At 47.2% G+C, this 19782-nt stretch overlaps 1 protein-coding gene across 5 annotated transcripts in view; it reads left to right on the forward strand.

Annotated features, from left to right (window-relative positions):
* The window catches only part of IGDCC4 (immunoglobulin superfamily DCC subclass member 4), a 179833-nt gene that overhangs the window by 116253 nt on the left and 43798 nt on the right, over nt 1–19782 (forward strand). For all 5 annotated transcript variants that reach the window (XM_039490080.1, XM_039490083.1, XM_039490082.1 and 2 more), the window contains 5 exons: nt 8799–8936; nt 13384–13539; nt 14041–14451; nt 16590–16754; nt 18717–18854. In XM_039490080.1, coding sequence (XP_039346014.1) covers nt 8799–8936; nt 13384–13539; nt 14041–14451; nt 16590–16754; nt 18717–18854 — 1008 coding nt within the window. The remainder of the gene's footprint in view (nt 1–8798; nt 8937–13383; nt 13540–14040; nt 14452–16589; nt 16755–18716; nt 18855–19782) is intronic.

Genomic DNA, 19782 nt, shown 5'->3' on the forward strand with positions numbered 1-19782 from the left:
AGGGCCTCCCATTCTTTATATTATTCACCATCCCATTCCTTTTGCATCCAAACATCTTGTTAGCTTTTTGGCCGAGGTTTTCATGAAGCTCTGATGCCCAGGTCCTTTCTTGAGTTGATACAGTTAATTGAGAGCTGTATGAGGAGTTTTAACTTCCCCTCCAACGTGTATTACTTGGCATTTGTCAACATTACATTTCATTTACCATCGTGTTGCCCATTTGCCTAATTTGGTTAGGCCCCTCTGAAGTTCCTCATGCCTCTCTCTAGTCCTGACTAGCCTAAATAACCTTGTGTCATCTGCAGATTTTGCCCTTTCCTTAGCTGATAGCCACTGTTCTGCTTTGAACTCCCTGACCGTGCTGCCTGAATAAATGTCTTACTGTTTCCTTGTACTCCCCTGTCTGTCTGTAACCGTCTGTTGTCTCTTATCTCTTATCTTATCTTTGGGGCAGGGAGTTTTTGTATTTCCTTTTACTTGTTTTGAATTTCCCACCTTCACAGGTGCCGACTTTTCATTGAGCGGGGTGTGTGTGCTCGACCCTCAGCTTTGTCCCAGGCTCCGTCCTCACTCCCTTCCCTAAATGCCACACTCCTGCCCCGCCTCTTCCCACCCCCTCCCTCGAGCACACCATGTCCTTGCTCCTCCACCACCTCCTGCACCGCTGCGCTGCCGAGAGAAGGGAGGCACTGATCAGCAGGGCCTCCCATTCTTTATATTATTCACCATCCCATTCCTTTTGCATCCAAACATCTTGTTAGCTTTTTGGCCGAGGTTTTCATGAAGCTCTGATGCCCAGGTCCTTTCTTGAGTTGATACAGTTAATTGAGAGCTGTATGAGGAGTTTTAACTTCCCCTCCAATGTGTATTACTTGGCATTTGTCAACATTACATTTCATTTACCATCGTGTTGCCCATTTGCCTAATTTGGTTAGGTCCCTCTGAAGTTCCTCATGCCTCTCTCTAGTCCTGACTAGCCTAAATAACCTTGTGTCATCTGCAAATTTTGCCCTTTCCTGCTCACCCTCCTTTGCGGGTCATTAATAAATGTATTAAACAACACAAGTCCTTGAGAATGCTTGCTCTTAATCTTTTACCGGAAAGAGAATTGACCATTTAATCCCGCTCTTTGCTTTCTGTCTCTCAGCCACGACAAAGCTTTGCTTCTCACCCCATGGCTGCTTAGCTTCTTTAGTAGTTTCTTGTGCGCAACCTGGTCAAAAGCCTTTTGGGAATCTAAATAAATTAGGTCAGCTGGTTCTCCTTTATCCACAACTTTATTGAGACATTCAAAGAATTTTAAGCGATTTAGAGAGACATGATTTTCCTTTGCAAAATCCGTGGTGATCAGACTCTATCAGATGATGATCTTCCAGTTATTTAGTTATTCTGTTTTTAATTTATTGTTTCAACCAGTTTGCCAGGTAAAGATGTAAGGCTTACGGGTCTATAATTTCCCCAGATCACTCCTAGAGTCTGTTTGACTAAACTAAATTGATTGAGCTTCTTTAGTCTCTTATTACAAGGCATGTTTTCCAGACCCCAGATTGTTCTTGGAGGTCGGTGTTCACTGCTGTTAGCGTATTAGGTTTTATAAAGTGTATGAGTCAGAACGTCACGGCTCTTGGTGCCATCAGCACTGTGGCTTTGATAGGAAAGGTGCTTTGTTTGGCTGCCTGGCCTAGAACTGCTGGGGGCTCTGTGCTCGCCCCCGGCCCCCCTTTTCCAGTAGGATTTCAAACTCTGGCATATTTTGGCAGCTGGGACACACAAGCTAAGCTGCTCTGGATGCAGAACTCTAGGGATGAGGACTGAGCTGTTTCTATAGCAACCGCTAGCCGCGGTGGCTGGACTCTCTGACCCTATGGTAAAAGACCCCAAAAATTGAGTCAAGTTGTAAAACCCTTTAGGAAAAGGTGTTGTGAGGCACGAGGATCCATTTTACAGAAACCCCCCCCCCCAAATCATGAACCCTCCCACCCCCAAATTGTAACCCCAGAGCACACCAGGAGCACCCAGAAAAGTCTGGTAAAGCTTTGTGCTAGAAAATGGCGCTCGTCTGATTAAGCAAATCGTTTTCAAAGTGCCTCCCCCCGCTCTTTTCTGAAGCAATGCGTGGGGTCTGCAGAAGGAAGAGACAGAGTAGCTGCCGTGAGGCGTGGCTGATCAGAGTGTTAAAATCCCGGCGTTTCAGGCCCACTCTGGAGTTGGTTGGTGATTCTGGCACCGTGCTGCAGTGGCTTCGAGGAAAGTCTTAAATCAGGCAGAAAAAGAGAAGTGACCATTAAACTCTGTGATGGCAGCAGCTTGGTCCCAGGTTATGGCTAGTGCGCAAAGCGCTCCCATCTAGGCGGGCGCTCGTTGGCCCGAGCGGAGAGGAGTGGGGTTCTGCTTTATCACTGGATTCTACTTGGAAATACACAGCCTGGCTCCTGAATGGCCAACTTCATGCCTAGGTAACCCAGTCCAGCAGGCTGGGGGATGCCTTTTGTGCTGCATATGCCCCATGAAGAAGGGGCTGAATAGGTCCAGTGGGTCCATACCCCATCTGTGCTGCCAGCCTTAAACAGGACACTGCACAAGGGGAGTTGAGGGCAGCCCCATGGGCTATGCTAGTGCCTTGCACCAAAGGTCCGGCAATCCCAGTGAGGGGTGCAGAGCGAAAGCGGATGCTCTTGCAGCTCACAGGTATGTTGGATGCAGCGGGTGGACTGGGGAGCCCCATGACTAGAGGCTGCAACGGTAATATAAATAAATAACAACAATTCCCCGATCCCTGCACAAAGCCAGAGCAAATGTCACCCTGTGTGCATGCACAGACACCTGAGTATGTGTTCACCAGCTACCCCAGCGGGTGGACTCTACCCAAGATCTACTTGCATGTTTAGGGTGTAGTGACCCAACACCCATGTCCTCCACTCTCTCCCCTGCCCCCGGTTTCTTTCTGGTTCCATCTCAAAATTGCCCTCATGTTTTCCAGCCCCCTGGTGGACTTGTTGAGACCTCCCTCCTTGACCGTATGTTGCCTCTTTCCATCCCCTTGGCTCATTTAGAACCAGCCTGCTCTCCCTTTGTGTAATACGCCCACACCTGATGCAGAAGCTTTTTAATCTGCAGCGGGAGAAACCTCCCTGTGTCTCATCACTTGAGCATTTCATTTCAAATCTGGATTGAAATTTTGCCTCTCCTCCCTCCCCTGCTCTCCTACAAAAGCTCCGCTCTCCACCGTTTCTCCTTGGTAGCTGTGTTATTTCACTCTTTAAAGCATTTTAGGGATATAGGCCCCAATTCAGCACCGCACTCCTGTCTGCGAGTAACCTTCTCCCTGCTCAGCAAAGCCCCATTCAAGGCAGTGTGCTCAGCTGCTTTGCTGAACAGAGAGAGTGTGACTCATGGACTTCCCTGCTTTGCTGACCTGGAGCTGTAGTGTTGATGAAAGATGCTATTCAGAATACAGTTGCATTTATCTGATACTTCAGCCGATATGGATCTTTTTAACTCTCCACATGCATTTTTATAGTAAACACCTCCTGAGTGTGTCAAGGAAATCCATGGCCTAACACAACTGCAGTTAAGTGGTGTCACACTTGTGTTACAATCAGCAAACCCGAGGGCTTTTTTCTGAGCGCCTCCCTCTCACCTATTGCTGATGTTTTCTAACATGTGCCTCCGTAATGGAGTGAGTGTGGGTCCTCAGCGCCTGCTTCCCCTCTCACTACTTCTCTGCTTGGGTAACTCCAGTGATTTCAGGGTAGAGAATCACCCCCTTGATATTTAAACAGTGGGCCAGACTTTTGGCTGGTGTAACTCCACTGAAATCACTATTTGGCCCAATAAGTACAGCAATATGTACCGCAGGGAATAGAATGTCTTTTGCCATCTGGCACCATCCAAGGTAGCCCAGTCAGCTAATTCAAGTATCCCTTGAATTTTGCTATAGTGTGATCGTACCTTTGGCTGTTACGCAAATGGTGTTTGTAACCTTTTATGCCATAGGCCTGGCCTGGCCTGATGAATGTAGCAAAATCCTGTTCAGCTCCCAGTGTCTTTATAAGCATGAAACCAGATCACAGATGCGCCTTTTTTCATCAGTCACTCCTTCTAATGTAATAGTTCCACTGTGTAAAGTCATACGTGCTCAGACCTGGCTGAATTACCTACTTTTTCTCTGAACTTTGTTGTGACTTTGCTTGGGTATTTGGAAGGAGTTTGGAGGTTAAATCTTAAGAATGTCCAATATAAATGTTGCCCAGGGTAAAAGTCCACAGCGTGCTTCTTTGTATCTCTGCTTCCATCTGGTGGACAAATGCTGGCTACTGGTCTTTTTCTGCACAGGGTCCTGACTCAGGGATTTTCCCCAGTCCTCTTTTAGAGCACGTTTGCATTATTCCAAAGAAGAGGTCTTCATTCAGACACACTTGGGACTTCAGCAAAATTTGGATCCAGTTCTGAACTTTGAGGGGTTGGACCCAACTCTAGGAAAAAACCCACATTCAGTTTACAGTGTGGTGCATGGACTGGGTTTCATACAGTCTGTTCCATTCTGTAAACTCGGTGCCTTGTTGGCAGAAGACTGCAGAAGCTTCCTGTGTTTCTGGGTCTCCACTCTTTAACATTGCAGGAAAATCTTCTAGGTTAGTTTTAAATCGACATGTCAGTGGGTTATGTTTCCTAATCCCAAACTTCCTTGTTGATAATCCTGCTACTTTGCACTAACATAATTCGTTTCATTTCTAGATTATGTGTTTACTTGCGCATAAGAATCTGTTTCCTTGCTAGCCTTGGAGTTAGTGTCAACCAACACTAGGAGGAGGTTAACTAGACACTTAGATACCATGGTGATGGGCACCAGTATAAGATAGAGGGCCATGTTGGTTTGTAAGATGTAAATTCACACTTTTTTCCTGCTAATATTGATGACTTCATGTGAATGAAGAGATTCTAATTGGACCAAAGAGGGAGGGGTTAGAATCACTTGATACTGTTGGATCCCAGCAAAGAGGGTAAACTCAGATGTGTGAGACAATCTAGCCCCAGTGCTAGCTGCCACCCAGAAAGACTGAGAAATCCAAGTGGGAATATCCTAACGCTGCATCCCTAGCTTATGCGGTTTGCTCTACTACCTGCACCTTAGCTGATGCTCTGTTTCTAATGTCCTGTGTCATGTCTTGGTCTGAGAATTAGAATTTCTGTGCTGAAAACAGCGTCCAGCGCAAGGCTGTCAGCAAAGTTGTGACTTTCTGCACCAGTGCCAAGGAACTGGGAACGTTCAGGTATTTTACTGACTCGGAGTGAAATTGTTGGGGGAATGTTATGCCCTCGGGGGAGCCATGGAGCTGCTTCTGCCCCTTATTAGAGAGACAAAGTGGGTGAGGTAAGATCTTTTATTGGACCAATTTCTGTTGGGGAGTGGTCTCTTTCACCAACAGAAGTTAGTCCAGTAAAAGATATTACCTCACCTCCCTTATCTCGCTAATATCCTTGGTCTGGCGCGCATATCTACCCCTTATTCACCATGTAGACAATGCCACAGTTAATCCTTAGAAACACATGCATTGCCATACCAGCTAAAATCACTTGTCCAGCAAATCCATCGTTCTGCCTCTGTGCGCGACCAATGTTTGATATTTCGGAGTTAAACAACCCTCTCGCCCTACTAATACAGCTGTGCAACTCTGCAGTGCTGAACATGTAGGAGAGCTGGAGAGCATGCTGGGTGCATGTGTCTTTCTGCAGTTCCTTCCTGTCCCCCCCCCCCCCACCCGATCAGTTTACGCCTTAAAGCATAAGATTCAATTCCCCTATTTTAGCTCACGTTAGGCAGGTGCAGACTCTAACCTCATGCTGTTTGTGGCTTTGTTTGCTGGTTGGTTCCTAAAGTGGTGACGCATTGGGATCAAAACCAGTAACTTACAGAGTCAAGACACTTCGGGGTAGATCTTGACCCTGTTGGAGTCCAGAGTGAAACTTCCTTTGACTTCATTGAGGGCACAATTTCACCCATGGTTCATCAGATAAATCACCCCATCCCTTTACCCTGAAAGTGGCTGCATGGCCCCTTTTCACTGACAGTCATGGGTGGGTCTGGCTTCTGGAAGGATGCAGTTTTATTGCCAGAGGGAAGCTGCTGCAGCTGGATTAGGAGCCAGGAATTCTTCCATTAACCCTACTCTATGGTATATTAGCTTTCTTATTTTTCTTCTCCTTCCACATTGTCCTCTGCTGAAGAAGAAATTAAGGAAGGCAGGGTGGAGGTGAAGTAGAGTGAATACTTCCCCATCTTTATGAAATGCTTTGAGATCTGAGGATTAAACATGCTGCATCTAAGAGCTAAGTACTGATATTGCTGTATGCATTTTGCAGTACACCAGGCCAACAATGAATGCATTTTGCAATACACCAGGCTGACAATGAAGCATTCCCTCTTGTATGGACACTAAAAGGGCTGCCTGTGTCTCTCAGTGAAAATGACATGCACTTTTTGGTAACTTCAGCAAGCAGGGTCTAAAAGAGTGACAGCGTCCTTGAAGGCACACAATATTCTTTGTCAGGAACAAGAGCACCCGGAGCAACCTTGTATTGTGCAGCACTGCATATCTCCTACCTGGCGAAGAAAACAACAGCATCCTTCAGAAAGCAGTGAATCTCTTTCTGCAGAGAGAATAGGATTCCTAGTGTCAAAGCTGCTGTCAACTGATTAAAAAATTCTAGTTTCAGCAAAGACATTTCCTGTCTCCGTAACCTCTCCTTCTAAACTTGGCTGAGAGAGTCAGAAGGTTCACTTCAAACAAAAAAAGACCACTCTTGAGTGTCCAGAAGTTGTGCAATGCGTATACACACTGGATATAGATATATCTCCCTATGTCAGTGATTCCCAAACTTTAACAACCTGCAAACCCCTCTCACTAAAATTTCAAGTCTCGCGAACCCCCTCCTAAAAATGAATATTTCCAGGGATTTTCTCCTTGTACCTGAGTATAAATTATAAAAGCAGTGATTTTGGAAATATAAAATTTGTTTTTATGCCATGTTTATTACACACTATTTATTATTAAATATTATTTATCATGACAGGATTTTTATTACATTATGAAAATGGCAACACTCTTCCAAGATCTCACTTTCATAGCTTGTATCACTTTGATTAAGCCTGTTTTAAGACAAGGCTCCTACGTTTCATCAAGGAGCATCAGATGTGAAACAGCAGGAAGGTATTTAAGTAGCCAGCGGTCTTGAGCAGTCCAGGCAAACAACACACGTTACAACAAAGCTTACACTTGTTCTTCATAATAATTTTAAAACAATACTAGCTGCCTATTTAATTTTTAAAAAAGCAAAAAATATCCACCTCCCTTTCCATTTCTTATAAGGAGTCTTGAAGTTTAAATCTCCTCAGTGTGATAGATAGGCTTGCACTGATCTGCTTAGCTATTGAAAGTCCAGGGGCTCCGGGCTCCTGGCCCCATGCTGCCCAGGGTTCCTAGGGACAGCTCTGTCCGCCATTAGGGAATTTTTTCCTGAGGACCCCCTGTAACATTTCACAAACCCCCAGGGGTTCATGAACCCCAGTTTGGGAACCACTGCCTTATGTGAATGCATAAACACTTTGGATTATCTGTACATACATCTATACCCTCTGTGTGTTGTATATAATATATATATTTTGACTTGTTCTTTGTGCACAAAGATGAAGGTGTGGTGTGGCAGAGAACTGATCTCTCAGTGGTTGACTTTAAAACCTAGCAGCTGGTTATCAGAATGTCCGTGACAACCTTTCCATATTAAAACCAAAGAAATCCACCTTTCTGCTTACAGACAGGATTCAGCTATTAATGGATAAAGTAATAAATGTGAACACAAACAAAGAATTTCTAGTATTTTATTCGGCAGCTTCCTAGGAATCCTTAGAAAACCCTTTCCTGACCACAGTTCAGCGCAAAACTTTGCCAGCTTCAACATTGTGGAATTTGGCCACTCATTTTGTGCACCCAGCATTTGCAGCTGGGCTCAGAACCCCTTGAAAATCTGGCCCTTTGTGCTGGTTAAAGGGACGCTGTCAACTAGAGTAAGTCTCAGTTTTAAGTAATTAAATTGAACTTTTGTTCTGAAGACAAAAACAATAGCGATGAGGGCTGCTTACCAGATTTAATGTGACGAGAAATTAGATGGACCTAAGATGTAGATTCCAGATCAAACTTTTGCACTGGGATTCCTCTACGTATGGGCACGTTCAGATCTCAGGTTCTGGTCTGGTCCATTGTAGAGGTTCTGAACCACAAAGTGCCTGATAGTGTTATTGGAGCTATGTGGATGGGACCTGGGGTTGGTGCAGAATTTCAGTGGGGGTCCAGGCGTGCATCCACTTTCACTCATATGGATCTGATTGCAGGATCGGGGCAGGACTCTAGATCAGGTTCTACACTTTCGCAAAGTCCCACAATGTTTGGCTGTGGGCTTGCGGTTCAGGGCTTGACTTGAACAGAAATGTTGGTCTGAAATAGAAACTCATTCCCGTGAAGTCTTGCTTGTCAATTCCAAACCCAACCACATGGCACGCCTGTTGGAGAACCAGGAAGTGAAAGTAACCAGAAACAAAGGTGAAATTGACCAGACCAGTTGAGTGAACTGCAAAAAATGTAACAGTGTAATCAGTGAGGAAGAAAAATCTGTTTTCTATGTTGGTTTGTTCTTGAAATGGAGGTGAGGAATTTGCTAGTTTTTAATGTAAATGGAATGTGGACAACACTTCTTTAAAGAGTTTCTTTTATCCCTCTTTTATTTTTTTCTGGGTGTATTAGGTTCCCAACCAGCAGTGACTCGAGATGTCGCTATTGTTGCTGCTCCGGAGAACACCACAGTGGTAGTTGGAGAGAGTGCAGTCATGGAGTGCATGGCCTCTGCAGATCCCACCCCATTTGTCTCTTGGATACGACAGGGTAAATGAAGATAATTATTCTTTTGATGTTGAGAGGAGTCTATGGACACTTTATTTTTAAAATCTATTAAAGGGGAAAGTGCTGTGGAAGAGAGGGCACTTTTTAAATTGCTAACAACCATATGGGGCTGCGTACGCGGTGATCTGGAGTGTCCTTCCTGAGCTGGGATTACTAATTGAATCTAAAATGTTACAAAGCATGCAACTTATTTTATAGTTGTTTGATCTGTAAAATATATGAAATTCTGGTTACTTGATGCCTTTTGATCTAAATTAGTCATGGCAGTATTGTATGAGCCAGAGCATTGAAGGTCACCATATAAGGGTCAGGTTGATGGCACTTCTTTTGTAGCGGTTCAGAAAGGTTAGTGGGAATTCTAACACATCTGCTGTTGCTTTGTAAAAATAACTTTTGTTATCTTGCAGGATTATAAAATGTGATAAAGATTCTTTAGTCATTTAAGGGGCCTTGTTTTCAAAAGTAAATCCTCTTATGGTCAAGATAATGAAGGTCTGAGAAGGAGTAAAGATATCATTAAGTGCCTATAAACGAGCCAGACTGACTTTCATGTGTCAAGGGCTGATCAGCCTAAATCAGAAGTAGGGCTGGTGTAACCATCACTGAGGTTGTGTCGGATGTTTCACATGAGCGATTAAACATTGAAACTTGCCATGTGGGTTCTCAGCCCAGGAACCGCTTATCAAAAACACATTGAAAGAGTTTTCAAAAATCTATGTTCTGACATAAGCCTCTTTCCTCCCCCTCATAACCATTTAATCAAACCAGTCTTTAGCTGTAACTTGCCTGCTCCAGTGGCTCTTCGTTAATGGCAATGTTTTTGGATGTGCTAATATTTCCTATCCTCCCCCCCCCCCCCCCAAAAAAAAAAAAAAAAAAAGCTTGCAGGACTCAGTGTGGGGAATAAAAACAGGGATGATTAATCATTGAGGCAAAGCTGGAAGCTTGCATTTCATCCCGTGTACTTAAGACATAATTAGCAATACCCATCTTTCCCATGCTACATAATTTATTCATTGCTACACCGAGAGCGGTGAGTGCCCAGAGTATTTGTAATCAGAGTCAATTAGCACAGCGAGAGTTTGGGTGTTTTTTGTTTTTTTATTAAATGGGTGGCGCATTTTCTTTCAAGCTTTGGTTTTTAAATGTTTGTGCCGTGTCCTTGGTTTTTCAGTCTGAATGTCCTTGGCTTAGCATGGATGAGCTGATTGGGCCTCATCAGTCTTCATGTGGTTATTAAAATAGATTTGGTTCCAAAATGGCAATAAAAAGCAGGGCTGAGAGACTCTGGATGAGTAAAGTCCTGTAACGTTGAGGATTTCAACTGTAGGTTACCAGGTCAAACTCTGCCACGGTCGGTATCGTCAGTTCCATCTGGGATTAGATTTTCAAGTCACTTGTGTTCAGGCATGTGTGCAAAATGTGCCTGCAGTTGCGTTCCTGATTTGAACGCCTGGGTACTGAATTGTCGGCCCATCTGCAGACCGGGCAGTAAATGTGAGGGTGTGTAGACTTTGCTCACAGCTGCGTTCCACATCGACTGTGCTAAGTGAGTAGCCCTTGCTACTCGGAGCAAGCCACCACTCGGAGGAGGATGCATCTGTGTACCCTGAAGGCAGGAAGCTTGTCTCAGTCTCCACATCCAGCCTTGACTGAATGCAGCCAGCAGTGGGCTGTGGAGCCAGGAAGGCGTTTCAGCCTCTGCTTTCTAGGGCAGTGTCTTTGGAGGGTGGGGGGAATGGCAGAGCTTCCAGCGGGTGTGTTCTTGCTTGTCGTGTATCGCAGCAAGGATGAGAAGTTGTAGAAGTAGCAGGGATGTTAGCAGCAGTGCCAGGGTTGAAAGCAACCGCGGCTCTTGTGCGGGGGAGAGGAGGCGAGCAGCATGGTTCCTCACCGTGCATTGGAAGCTGGTACGTTATTTCTGAAACCTAAAACAAAGCTCTAAAATAGTAAATCATGCATGAGTGCAAAACCTGAGCCCCCTCTGCCCCGTCTAGCTCAGCCTGGTAGCTGGCAGGTTGGATTTACAAGCCCCCAGAGAAGCCTCTCCTCCTGCAAGCAAATTCACCCACAAACTCAATCTGGCCCAAAGTCTCCTTGCTTTGCTTAAACCCTGACACCGAGCAGGCTGGGGATTCCCCAATAGAGGGGATGCTTGGGTTGCGTAGTGTCAACGTTGCTGGCGCCAGGCCACCGGCTCCCTCGGAGGTCTGTTGGGAGCAAGGTGGCAGCAGGGGCACTCCGCCGAATCCCTGCTTGGCAGAGAGGCCAAGAGTTGATTTAAATTACACCCAGGCCATTTTAACTCCTGGCCAGCCCTGAATCAGGGTGTCGTCGCCCCGCTCTCTGCTCTTTGTTCTGCGGAACTGCCGGGCCTCTGGCCCAGCATTGCTCCTGGAGCTTTGCAGCAGCGACGTTACAATTAAAGGGGTTCTGAGAAGGCACGGAAACTGGGCTTGTGCCCTTGCCCCGAGAAGTCCTCCAGCAAAACCAGGCAAGGGCAAACGCAACTCCCCGTGCCTTCAGGGGGAAGTTGAGGTTCTCATCACCCCCCAGGATCGGGCCCCAAAGCCATTGATCACTTTCTCCAAGAACTCTCTCTCTTTGCTGAAATTTCTCATGCCAGTCCCTGGGTCTCCCCTGCTTTCAAAGTGACAGTGCTGTGCATGGCAGTGTCCTAGCCACAGCAAGAAACAGCCCAGAAGTCTTCAAACGTAGCTGATCTGACAAATCTTTGTCAGTTCCAAGGCTCATGTCGGTTAAAGGCTCATGTGGAAAATTCAGCCTTTGCTGTTCATGACAGGGTTAGGTTTCAAAACCAGGCCAGTAAATTCCCATGTAATCAAACTGGCTAATATGTTACAGGTCAGTAACCAGAGCAGGTACATAAAAATTTATTAGCGGGTTTGGCAAATTCATTGCATCCTCCGTGTTGTGAGCCAGTTCAGTACAGCTTCCAGGAGCCGGACAGGAAAAAATCTCTTCAGTTAATGGTGACTCAGTGCTCTGGCTCCTTGTAAAACAAAATGTGCTTGTGGGGTTTTTAGCAGACAAATACACGCTGGATTCCATCCCTCAACCTGGTCCAGTAGGCATGTAATAAAGCAATTATCTTCTTCACATATGTCAGCCTTAGATATGGTCTGAATCCAGACACCCCAGAGCATAGGGGATGTTTGGCTCCAAGTCAGAACTTCTTGGCTATAATGGACTAAACCCAGATCCGAACTTGGGATCTGAGTCCATCCCTAGGAGAAACCCAATGGTGAAAATGATAAGCACGGGCTATCTCTTCTTCTCAGCCACTACCCCTTGCCAGCGCAATATAGGTTCTTCTTGGGGAGAGCTGGTGTTCGCATTAACTATGAGATTAAATCCACACCACAGCCCTGCACCTGAAAGATGCCATCCATTGCTCAGCAGCAGAACAACTTTGACTTTCATTGTAGCAGAACACATGCTCTGCTACAGTTAAGGTTGATCTGAAATTGTTCTGTAGCATCGATGAGTGTAGAGTGCTAGCATGAGCATTACTGACATGTTGGGGCCACTGTTAAGGTTGTTTTACGGGGGTGATATTGGTATATTTCCTGTTTTTCAGAGGTTTACGTTAGCTAATCTCCATATTCTGGAAGGACACAAGGCTTAGCTGGCCAATCTTAGCTCTATGTTAATGAAGTTTGGGGCATTTAATTTTTTATCATAGAGACCATTAAAAAATTGCTTGGATGCAGCATTATTCTTCTGGTTGGTTCTGCATTAGGAAGTAAATTAAGTTAATTAAAAGTTATAGAGCTAGAAGTGGCTTCCACGTTTTCCTCTGTTCTCCTTCATTTATCCAACTGAATTGCTCAATTAAAAACTGCCTCTAGTTTCCCGAGGTCAGCTATTTCATTTATTTACTTAAAGGTTTTTCCAGGGCGCTCATTGTCCATGTGTCCAAGCACTTCACAAACAATGAAGACTCTTGACAACCATACTATCTGCATTATCCAAGGCAGAAAACCGAGGCACATAGTGATTAAGTGATTTGACCGAGGCCACACATGCAGGAAGTCAGTGGCAGAGATGGGAATAGAAGCCATTTTATTATTAGTTATATTACAGTAGTACCTCAAGTACAGTCAGAGCAGTACTGTTTTGTGCTTGGTGCTGTACAGACATGTAGTAAGAGATTGTCCTTATCTCAAATTGTTTCCCGCCTAAATAGTCAAGACAGATAAAGAATGGGTGAGGGAAAAAAAGTGCTATTTATCCCCATTTTACAGATGGGAAACTGAGGCCCAAAGAGACCAACTGACTTGCTCAAGGTCATGTACAGAGGCAGAGCTAGGTGATGGTTATTAGTTAAAATCTGGAAGCCCTGGTGTCTCGCCGGGATCCCTAATGTAGGCTTTACACCCATGGTGTGTGTTTTTGTGCTCCGCAGACGGGAAACCTATTTCCACGGACGTGATTGTGTTAGGCCGGACCAACCTCCTAATTCCTCGGGCCCAGCCCCATCACTCTGGCGTATACGTCTGTCGGGCGAACAAACCCCAGACCAGGCAGTTTGTTACAGCTGCGGCTGAGCTCAGCGTCCTTGGTGAGTTGACAGAATAAACATTTCAGATGTAAACACCACTCCGGATAATTGCTTTTCCCCTAAAACCACATCCAGAGGCACCCCCAGAAGTGATACTCACAGCTCCCTCGCTGTGTCTAAGAGGGGAATGTAATTAGATGAAAGCCATCAGGTCCCAGTTATTCAATCCGAGCGTGGAATAGTTCTCGGTGGCATTATTACCATTTCATTTTTTTTTTTACTCACTGAAGCATTTTTTTTTTCTTTTTGCAGAGTTCCCTTGTGAAAATCAGTATCAGCAACTAACTTTCAGTATTATGGAAGCCGTTGGGGAGAACAGCCTAGGAACAGGGAGCGAGTTGATACAGATTTTTGGGGGCTAGTCTAAATTAAGCCTCAAGAGTTTGCCTGGCAAACCCTACCGTGTACCTGGAGCTGTTTCAGACATGATGTGGCTTGGGAGGAAAGGGCTCATCTTGGCTTTTTCTTTTTTTAACCTTCATTTCTCTGCTTTTCTTTCAGCACCTCCCAGCATCTCCCAGTCTCCCGAAACCATTTCCCGCACCCGTGCCAGCACTGCCAGGTTTGTGTGCAAAGCAGAAGGGGAGCCAGTCCCCGTCATCCACTGGCTGAAGAACGGAGAGCCCATCCTGTCCAATGGCCGGGTGAAAATTCAGAGCAGTGGCAGCCTGGTGATCAACCAGATCGGGCTGGAGGATGCTGGCTATTACCAGTGTGTGGCAGAGAACAGGCTGGGGATGGCATGTGCCACGGCCAAGCTCTCGGTCATTGTGCGGGAGGGCTTGCCGAGTGCTCCCAAGAAGGTGTCAGCAGTCTCCCTGTCCAGCACCACTGTCTTAGTGTCCTGGGAGCGTCCAGAGTACAACAGCGAACAGATCATTGGCTTTTCCCTGCATTATCAGAAAGCCCTGGGTAGGTGCTTGCGGTTTGTGTAGTTGGGTTGTCCACCGCCACCGTAGAATAGCGGTGATAAAACGAATCCACGCGCTGCATGTCCCCCTTTGTGGGCTTGTGCTTCGTTATTTATTTTTTAACGACATCTTGCACAGACAGGAGCGGCTGTTCATGTGTTCTTATCATGTCAGACAGGGTGTGATCAAACTGGGTGTGCTTAGCCTGAGAGTTCAGGCAGCTGTACTGTGGTGTTTGCAGCCTCTCCAGAGAATCTGCCTCTCATACTATTGACTTCTCCCCACTAGGGTCAGAGAAATCTAGTGAGTCAACGGGGTTTCAGAGCACTTTACCCTAGGATTGTTTTGGAAGCTCAGTTTGTATGGCAGAGCTGCACCCCAGCGCCTTAAGACCACCTCTGGCTCTGCTTACCCACTTTTGCACGTGCAGTTCATTGCACCTGCCAGTTTTACACATCCATATTGGGCAATTGGGTGCCCATCTCCCCATTCTGTGCATGCAAGTGGCCACTTTTGTGATGCAATCAGTTGCATGACCAGAAATGGCCGTGCAAAAGTGGAAGCCTGGGATGAAAATTTGACCTTGAGCATCTCTGAGAAATGCACATTTGAAACAGGCCCCGGTGAATCCCACAGATGCAATGAAGAAATAACCATGCTGGGATTCTAATCTGGGATCCCAGCCAGACTAAGTCGTTTCCTACCTTCCAAATCACTATTCTGACCTCTGGATGGCTGTGAAAAACTGAAAGAAGAGCAGGTGACCATCTAGAGTGTGCTCACTCAGACACGACTGAAAATTTCACCCTCGGAGATTCAGGAGCTTAAATCCCATTGATGTAGGCACTGCTGAAAACTTTTCTGTTAGTCTTTATTCCATTAGGACACTGCTGTCCTTTTAATTTTAGGTACATTTATTACGATTAAGACGAAGATTTTGTCACGGATATTTATAGTAAAAGTCACGGGCAGGTCACGGGCAAAAAAGAAAAATTAACGGAAGCCATGACCTGACCCTGACTTTTACTAAAAATATCCCTGATAAAATGGGGATCTGCAGGTCCCCACACTGCTGCAGCAGGGCAGGTGTGCAAGGGCTAGGAGCCACCTGCAGCTCTGGGGTCCCCCGCTGCCCACGAGGGTCAGGAGCTGTTGGGTGCCCCCGCCTCCCTGCAGCTCAAGGGGCCTGCCATGGCGTGGAGCTCAGGGTTCCCCCCCACCGGCAGCTCCAGGGGTTCCCTGCCCCCTGGGGTGGCCAGGAGCTTGGGAGTTCCACCACCACCAGCAGCTCCGGGGGTTTCCTGCCGTTCAGGGGTTGCCTCATCACCAGCAGCTCCAGGGGTTCCCTGCCCCCTGGGGCGGCCAGGAGCTCGGGGGTTCCCCTGAAGCAGCCGGGAGTTTGGGGGTTCCCCCACCACCAGCAGCTCCAGGGGTTCCCTGCCACTCGGGGCGACAAGGAGCTCGGGGGTTCCCCCACCACCCATGGCAGACGGGAGCTGCAAGGTAATCCACCGCCTTCTGCATCAGTACCCCACAGTTCTCTGCCCCCACAGGCAGCGGGGAACCCTGCAGCTTCCAACCACTGCAGGCTGAAGTCACAGACGTCGCGGAAGTCACAGATTCTGTGACTTCCGCAACGTCCGTGACTAAATCGTAGCCTTTATTATGACCAGTGAATGTACAAAACGCCAGAAAAACGCTTGGTGCCAAGGGGCAACGGCAGTGACTAAAACAGTCAAACTTGGGTCCCTAAAGCTAGGTGTCTGCATCTGCAATCTGAATCAGGGGTCTGACTTTCAGAGAATTCGATGGGAAGCAGGAACACACACGAATATCAGGCTGCTTATTTAGGTGCCTTAGGATGGATTTAGGTGCTTAACTTGGGCTAAAATGTTCACACCTAGTTATCTAATGTCCTGCCCCAAGAGCTCAGTGCCTAAGTTAAGATTTGCCGGAACATGACGGAGGAAGGTGGCAGGCACTGGGCGGGGTGACAGAGGGAGGACAAGGAGAAGCCATAGTGGTTTCAGAGAGGAAAAGCTACCGTTTGTAGGCTTTGTGGAAGAGCTGATTTTGGACTTGACGGGTGTCTTGCTTCCTGTTCGTTGTACTGATGATGGGTTTTTGCCTTGTCTCCAGGAACTGATAATGTGGAATACCAATTTGCTGTCAATAATGATACCACTGAGCTTCAAGTGAAAGACCTGGAACCCAATACCAATTATGTTTTCTACATGGTTGCGTACTCCCAGCTAGGAGCCAGTCGGACGTCCTCTTCCATTATCGTGCGGACACTGGAGGACGGTGCGTTGAGTAGACGCGCACGGGTGTGTCTGAAAGTATTCTCAAACAATCAAGTAATTGTTACACTTTGCAAATGGAGACATCACAAAACACCCTACAGAGAATGGGGTCAGCTTGCAGAAATCCAGACACACTGTGAATGTGGCCTGTTGCGTCTGGATATTTATTTACGCGTTTTTTTTCAGAGAGTGGGGAACAGTGATCTGCATGGGCAGCAACAGGCATTCGATATTATCCTGCTGTCTTCTGATCCTGGTGCAGTTGACACACAGGCACCATTACTTGAACTGCATTCAGCTGGTCTGGATTTTTATTTAGGTAACAATGATTTTGCTCCATGTGGACTGGATCCAAAGCCCACTGAAGCAAATGGAAAGACTCCCATTGACAGCCAGCAGCTTGGGGTCAGGCCTGCAGTCAAGTCTATTAACAGATTATATTTTGCATTTATATCGCCTTTCATTCCAAGTGTTTCAAAGCGTTTCTTAAACCGTATGTACCGAACACTGCCAAAACGCAGACACACACGGGCTGGGGGGCACTGGCCAGCTAGCCCATAACACGCTGTAGGACATTAAAGGGAATTTTTTGCCAAGTACCAGGCAAACCCCTTCTGTTATAGGATCTGTAATGTCCATACAGAACTGGTAAAGTTTAATCGGAAATTCACCCACTTAGTAAACTGCATGATCTGTGTAATGGGGTACAGTCACTGCTGGTGGTGCCCCCTGGTGGCTGGTCGGGGGATCACGTCTTGTACAGTCTAGTACCCCTTTCCATCAGTCGCTCTGTCGCTGCAGTGTCTCTCCTCCCGTACTTCACCGCGCTCGCTCTTCATGACCCAGCCCTCCAGATGGGTCACTTCCTAGTCTTCCCCCTCCGGGGTCCCAGAGTCCCTCCGGACCAACTGTCCATACACCGGCCCCGTCTTCCGTGCCGATTACCAGTCTGTGCCACTTCCCCAGTGGTTGCTAAGGAAACCTGGGCCCGCCCACTGGGTTACTGCACAGGGACGCTATCATCAGCATCCAAGGTCTACACAGTCTCAACTCTCACTGCTCTGTCCCTGGGCTTCTTCCACAGGCTTTCGTCCCCACGCCTCCCCTGGGCGAACAGGATCCCAGGGCATTTGCTCCCCAGGGGTTTCCAGAGAGTGACTGACTGCAGACTCTCTCCCTGCAGCCCCCTGCTGTTCTCTACTTCCTGGCTTATACAAGCCCAGCCTGCTCCTGCCCAGCTGGAAAAGTTAGACTTTTTCAGTCAATCCTGACTCTCCCCCCCGGTGCCGTAGAAGGTTAATTGGCCCCTTCTGAGCCACCATAACCCCATTAGGGCTGGCGTGGGGTGTATTCCCTGTCACAATCTGCCTCGGAAGTATGAGCAGCTGCCCGGAATACAAATCTGTGGTTCTAGGGAAACTTGTTTTTCAAACCTGATGCTTAGATCCTTGAGCCATCCCCTGTGGCATTAAATCTCTCTGTTTCCATGGCAAAAAACTGAAAGCAGATAGGCCTGTCTAAAGCAAATTACCAAATCCTTAGTGGAACAGGGAGCATTTCTGAGTGTCCTTAGGAGATCTGTGTTTAAATTCTGGAAGCAAACAGGTAACGAAACATTGAAATGCTAGTGGGGCAAAGACAGAAGTGGAAGCCGTTGTGGTCCAACTACAGGCATTAAGTATGTGAGACGCAGCAAAGGGCCTGGAGTGTCAGCATGCCACCATGTATGCTCTGCAGGGACGATACTTTCAGGACCGAGGGCACCCAAGGTTCGCCTGCCCAGAGGAGAGTGGGTCAGCTCGGGCAATCTCAAAGCCAATCCCTGAACCTCTGAAGCCCCGTGGTTCAGACATACGTGCTCCCAAGTGGAGCTGATCCCCAGTTGCGCCTCTTGTTGAAGCAGCTTGTTGCTCTTGGTTTTGGACTGAGGAGACGTCTCATTTGTTCGTTGCTTCTGTCCCAGTTCCCAGCTCTGCTCCTCAGCTGTCTCTGTCAAGTACGACCCCGGCCGACATCAGAGTGACGTGGCTGCCTCTCCCTCCGGAGCTGAGCAATGGGAAGATAACGAAATATAAAATTGACTACTGCACCCTCAAGGAAGGTGAGGGGGAAATGGGCTCAGTGAGAAGCAGAGGTTGGTGCATTCAGTGGATTATTGCAGTTCTCAGAAATGGGGTGTGTGGGTGGGTGGGTGGTTAATGCTGACAAAAGGTGCCGGGCTGAAACCCTTTGGGACCAGAGGCCTCTGTTTATCCATAGGAGACGTGCCGCATAGCGACCAGCACTGCAAACGTCCCCATGCTGCCCCACTGATGTGCCTCACACCTCCCCTGAAAGGGTTAGACAAGAATTCACTCCCCAGAGCCCATTCAGTACCTGGCCACCCTTGGCTGAGCTCTGCCATTGCACTTGCCAGCTGTGGATTTCGCCCTGTCGGCCTACGGCCACATGGGAACTGGACTGAGGATTGTATTTCATACGGGCCAGCAAACAACCTCCAGAGGGTAACAACTTCTGGCTGTCGCTGGTGCTTTGTTTTGAAAGGGGTTCAGTGATCATAGGGGTAGGTGGGGAAGTGCATTCGATGAATTAGAAAAAATCGGATCATTGTGTCGAAAGAAAACCAGTATCCCGGCAAGCCCATGTAACCACATGTGCCAGGTTTCGGCTTGATCTGGTTTTATTTCTATTGTTAGCCAGTACACTAACCCTTCAGTGGGGACATGGGCACTTTCTCATCAGTGCCAGCTTCCCAGCCCTAGAGCATTCCTCGCTCTGCAGCTGCTCACCTCCAGGATGTAAGGAGGGGATTGAAAATGTGACAAAGGGCCACATTCCCATGCGTTTGAGCTGTGTTTCTGTTCTGCACCATGACACCTGGTTCTTGGGTTTATTCTCGGTGCCTAAAAGCGGTTGCAGCCAACCCAATGAGGCAGTGGGAAGCGGTTGAAAAGTTTGCACCCCGGGGCTGATGTGTGGTTGTTTCAGGTATGTCCGCACTGCAGCTGGGAGGTGGGATTCCCAGCGCG

The sequence above is a fragment of the Mauremys reevesii genome, linkage group 10 (assembly GCF_016161935.1).
Source record: "Mauremys reevesii isolate NIE-2019 linkage group 10, ASM1616193v1, whole genome shotgun sequence".
Lineage (NCBI taxonomy): Eukaryota > Metazoa > Chordata > Testudines > Geoemydidae > Mauremys > Mauremys reevesii.